The sequence below is a fragment of the Arachis hypogaea genome, chromosome 8 (assembly GCF_003086295.3).
Source record: "Arachis hypogaea cultivar Tifrunner chromosome 8, arahy.Tifrunner.gnm2.J5K5, whole genome shotgun sequence".
Classification (NCBI taxonomy): Eukaryota; Viridiplantae; Streptophyta; class Magnoliopsida; order Fabales; family Fabaceae; genus Arachis; species Arachis hypogaea.
The window spans coordinates 15,217,841-15,223,527 of NC_092043.1; the positions used below are offsets into that span (position 1 = coordinate 15,217,841).

At 37.5% G+C, this 5,687-nt stretch overlaps 1 protein-coding gene across 1 annotated transcript; it reads right to left on the reverse strand.

Moving 5' to 3' along the window:
* Positions 1-2,365: 2,365 nt before the first annotated feature.
* LOC112706273 (uncharacterized) lies at positions 2,366-5,411 on the reverse strand. The gene is made up of 6 exons (XM_025757482.3): positions 5,250-5,411; positions 5,024-5,082; positions 4,356-4,491; positions 3,452-3,589; positions 3,240-3,361; positions 2,366-2,867 (listed from the first exon to the last, which is right to left on the reverse strand). The coding sequence occupies exons 2-6, from the start codon at positions 5,065-5,067 to the stop codon at positions 2,693-2,695; spliced, it is 615 nt and encodes a 204-aa protein (XP_025613267.1). The 5' UTR covers positions 5,068-5,082; positions 5,250-5,411; the 3' UTR covers positions 2,366-2,692.
* Positions 5,412-5,687: the final 276 nt, after the last annotated feature.

Sequence of the window (5,687 nt, forward strand, 5' to 3'; positions counted from 1 at the left end):
TAAAACACTTCAAACTGACAATGGCAAAGAGTATACCTCACAAGCTTTTACCAAATTTCTGATTGAGAATGGGATTGCACATAGACTTAGCTACCCATACACCCATGAACAGAATGGGAAAGCCGAGAGGAAGCATCGACATGTCATTGAAACTGCTCTAACCCTTCTCTCTCAAGCATCCATGCCTCTAAAATTCTGGGATAAAGCCTGCCTCACTGCAACTCACCTCATTAACTTGCTGCCCTCTGCCACCACACAATACATATCACCCTATGAACTCTTGAACAATAGAGTTCCAGACTATAGGTTTCTTAAAATCTTTGGATGCTCATGCTTTTCTCAGCTCCGCCCTTACCGACCACACAAATTTTATTTTAAGACTCACAAGTGTCTGTTTTTGGGTTACTCACCATACCACAAAGGATACAAGTGCCTTTGTCCATCTGAAAAATTCTATGTTGCAAGGCATGTAGTCTTTGACGAATCTGAATTTCCTTATCAGTCGTTATTTTTTAATAAGGACTCAAATCTAAAGGCGTCAGTTCCTCATACAACCAAACTTATCACTAATCCTATTCATGTGTGCCATCCACCAGTACCTCTCGAAATTCCTCATGAGTCACCCCCAAGTACACCAGCACCCACAACACTAATACCCTCAACAGATTCCCCAACCACAACAGTACCCTCATCAAGTTCCCGTGAGTCCTCACCTCTTCAATCTAATTCATCCACTCATCAAGCGAGAGTTCCAGAGTCAGCCACTGTTATATCTCCTCCTCCAATTCCAGTTCCATCCGAGCCAACCTCAACCTCTCCACCAACCATAATTGAGTCATTTGCCAGTCCTATTTGTATTGATTATTGCCCATTCACTGCTGACACTTGTATCTCTAACTCTACTTTTGAGTTTCCCTTAAGTAATGTAGGGTTAACTGAACAATCATCACGTGCTATTCTTGCGCCTGAAGCAAAGGTTGGACGCACTCATCCTATGATAACCAGAAGTCAGACGGGTATTTTCAAGCCCAAGACATATTCTTCCCAGCTTTGCTCCTCCTCACTTGACCTCACACAAGTGGAGCCCTCTTCAGTTGCTCAGGCTCTTACCTCACCACAGTGGAAGGCAACTATGGACGAAAGTATGCTGCCCTAATGAAGCGCAAAACTTGGAAGCTTGTAGACCCCTCAACCCAATTGGATGTCGATGGATATTCCGCATTAAAAGACAGGCAGATGGAAGTATCCAGAAGTACAAGGCGCGGCTGGTGGCGAAAGGCTTTCATCAAAGGGAAGGCTTTGATTATGGGGAAGTATTCAGTCCGGTGGCTAAACCTGCAACAGTCTGTGCTATCTTAGCAGTTGCTTTGTCGAGACAGTGGCGAATTTGTCAGTTTGACTTTGACAATACCTTTCTCAACAGTGATTTGTCTGAAAATGTCTATATGGTGCAACCTAACGGCTACAATTTTGGTACTAATTTAGTGTGTAAGCTAGAGAAAGCGCTATACGGCCTCAAGCAGGCTCCACGTGCATGGTTTCTCAAGCTAAAGAGTACCCTTAAAAGTAATTTGATCAAAAAAATATCACTGAAGTTAAGGGTAATTTAGTAAAAAAAATATAACTGAAGTAGAAACGGACGATTTTATAACGTTTTGTCACATTGAGGATGGTTTTAATAACAAAAAATGGTCAGGAACGATTTTAATTTTGACCTCAAATCTTAAAGACGAAAAAATGAGTAATTTTACCAAATTTTAAGTTTAGTTTCCTAAATATAAATGAGTGATTTTCTTAAGGAGAAAATTGATTCAAATAATAAAACATTTCATCTAGCTATTAATATTATTTATTTTAAAATTATGTATTATTTCTATATTTTAACGTTTAAATAATCTTATCTCTAGCATCTATGTTAGTTAAGATAATATTTAATATCATTAATATTGTAATAAATAGACTTTACCATTGAATTGAAAATAATAAATAATTGAATAATTGTTTGTAGAATATATGAAAAAAGTTTATATTTAATCATGTTAAAAATAAATATTAGAGAAGAATTATAGATTAATAATTCCTTGTGTTAAATGTGCTAAACAATTTATTAGAGATTTGGTTGATTATATATATATAACAAACTTATCCTTATATTATTTTGAACCAACCGCTAACAATTAAACTCAATTCATAAATTTATAGAACTACTAATTCAAGGACTTAGAATGAAAAGAAACTTGAAAACTTTTCACTTCAGATCAGAAGTATTCATAAAGAGTGGCCTTCAAATATTCATCAGAAAATCCTATATATATGTAATTGAATTTTGAAAAGGGGGGAAGGCGGAGATTCCTCCTAAAGAATATTTTTGGGGAAAATAAAGGCTCAAATGTATATATGATAAAGGCTCCGAACAGCAATGCATATCAATGAGGCATCTCTTGGTAGTTATTTTCCATCAGAATCCAGAGCTAGAATAATAACTTAAAAAAAAGTATACATATACCACTACACTGAGAAATGACAATGCCGATATGTTACACTAGTAGAAATTGTACTCTCAAGACTTCTGTTGCAGGATGAATGAATTACACAGCAACAGCAACATTTACACGGCCCCTAATATTATTAAGCTATCTCCCCCCCCCCCCCCCCCCTCTCTCTCTCTCTCTCTCTCTCTCTCTCCAGTTAATTAATGCACATCACTGGGCTCTGTTTTCCTCTGGAAAAACATGGATCCGAGTATGACTGCAATTCCAGTGATTGCTATTGTGAAAAGAAGACGTTTTGTAGAGAGTTCATTCTGCGGCGGTGGTGGTCGTGCCCTTCTATGAGCACCCTCATCTCTTTCAGCTGGCCTTGTAGCCCTTCACACAAATTGCAAGTGAAATTGTTCAATAAAAAGGGCACGAGAAACAAACACACTTAGAGAGTATAATACAGAAGCTAGTGCATTGTTCACAAGCTCGTTATAGAAAAAAGGGAACAAAGAGAGTAAAGTGTCGGACTAAAAATTTCTTAATGACTGATTTGGGATATTTCTCATTATTGTGGATTTTTTTGACACTATCTTACTGTATCCACAAGCTAGACACAGAATGCAGGATTACTGTGCTAATTTGCAATAAGGAAGCTCATCAATATGAAAATTTTCAGGATTTGGTCAAACAACACTTAGCTACAAGCAAAATGAAACAGAAACAAAAATGAAAAATGAAAAATGAATAAAAAGTTTCTACCTTGAAGACCCTGCAGCACTGTCTTGGATTCTATTGCAACTGCTGTCATGATTGTACCTTTCCCGTAATCTGACATATTTGTTACAAAGGTGACAAAGTTCTGTTCGATTCCCACATACTTCCTAAAAATTATCAAGATTAATCTGTAATTAGTGCCAACATCCATAGATCAATACAACCTTCCCAATTCAAAAGTAGTGTATAATCAAGACCTGATGCTCAGCCAAATCAATTGCTGGCAATGGGAACTCACAGAAGTCACATGTGACAATCCTTTGTGGACAATTTTCACCTCTGTGGATATCTAAAACATCACGATCCATTGTCTCACTGCACATTGAACAAGCAACCTGCAGAAATTCACACTTTCTCTTGAAAATCTAATGTATATCTGAATCTTGCATTTTGATTCTGAATTCATGATTCTTCTAGCATTCTAAGCAGGACTTTTTTTTGGGGGGGGGGGGGGGGGGGGGGAACGGGAGGAAGAGGAGTGCCAGGAGAGGAAGTCACAAGCCTAGCTCTCTACTAGCCTAATTTTGTTGTTTATGGTAGGCCTGTGACAGTTGACATTTGCAGGGAGGATAGACCCGGGTAACACTGCTATTTGCACTTCAAATATTAGAGATGGAGCCAGTAGGTCTAGCTATTGCATTATATCTACGCCAGTATGATCAATGCTGCTGGGACAGTAAGCAGCATTAAGTGCCACATGAAGTGGCATATCAATAGAAAATAGATCGACAGTTCTTGTAGAACTAGATATGATAAGATCTGATTATTATCCAGGTAGTCCATTAATTGCCAGCAAAAAATAGTAAGATCCAACAATTCCAGCCTGTTAAACTCATACACATACTTGGTGGGCTTGACTTCAATTAATAAGAACAGTTTGAATGGTTGGAAGATTTTGCATCATTTTACACCACTAATTAAAGCTATCCAACCCATTTTACTCATTTGGTTTCAAATGAGTCCCAAATGGCAACTTATAGTGTCTAGGACATCAGTTTTAGACCTAGAATAGTATCTGCATAATTTCTCCAGTTCAGATATTTATAACCAAATTCTTCAAAACTAAATGTTATTAAATAGTAATAAGCAAACTTCACATACCGGTGCATGGGTGCTTAAATAGTGATCCTCAGCATGTAGTTTGGGAATCATGTCACCACAAATTTTGCATTTTTCAAGATTCCGGGAGCAATGAGCATAATGCAAATCAATATTTGCGGCAGGGATAGCCCGATCGCTAGAAGGAAAACCATAAAGGAAAACATAAAAAGACAAACGAACATCAAGTTTCTTGAGTAAAAAAGCACAACGACAAAACATACATGAAATCAACCCCCTTCAATATGGGCAAGGACACCACCACCCACCGAATAACAAATACATCACTGGATCAACGTACACTTGTGCCAAATTTTCATAGTGACAGATAAAAGCAAGTGGATGGAGTACCAATCAAGAATATTACACATATTGGGGAAAGAAATTAAATTACACAAGTTTTCCATCACCCTCAAAAGTGATCGAACAAGTAAAACATAATCCCCAGTAACGTTAGTCAAACAAACCCACCCAATAATTCAGAAACATATTCGATTGACTCCAATTAAAGAAAGAATAAACAACCCCAATTAGCCACAATTTTTTTTTCAGCTCAGAGGTTTTTGCTCATAGATAAGTAAAATCGTTAACGTACAAGACCTAGCTCACAAATTTCACGAATATCAATAATTAAAGATAAGACCATTTCTTCGAACGAGTGAAGTGTTTACCAGTGAGAGCACAGCGTTGTGCCTTGATCGGTTTCAGCTGCCATGGCGCGGAATCAAAACTGTCGAAACAGTAAATCTTCTGTTAGAAGTGAAAAATTGCAAATCGGAGAGAGAGAACAGATACATGATTGCTAATAATTAAAGAATGAAACGTTATAAAAATAATAATAAGTTGAAAATCGAAGAGAGAAACTTTAAAGAAAGTGTGGATTGGGATTTGGAATACCGAGGAATTAAGAAGATTAGGTATTTGGGGAAATTGTTGAATTTGGGTGAGAAATGGAAAAGGGAGAAACTGAGTTTGGAGAAAGATTTGGTTCGCTTCGCAGAACAACTCTGTTTCTGAGGTACTTTTTCGGAATAACAACTATATTGACCGATTGAAGAAGGTAGCTACGGTGTACCCCACGCGCCATTAAGTCGACGGAGCCAGCAACCCCACCGTTTCTTAGTGTTATTGGGCCTTGGGCTTCAGTCATTCTTGGGCCCAGGCCCAATATATTTAATAGAAAAAATTAATTGGCTTGCATAGCCACCAAAAAGAAAACATGGCGTGCTTAGAGTGGGTTTGGTACGAGGGAGGTTTTTTTTTTTTAATGGCAAAAGGATAAGTTATTTTATATAATTTATTTATTAGTGTACAAAAACTGTGGATGAGACTTCA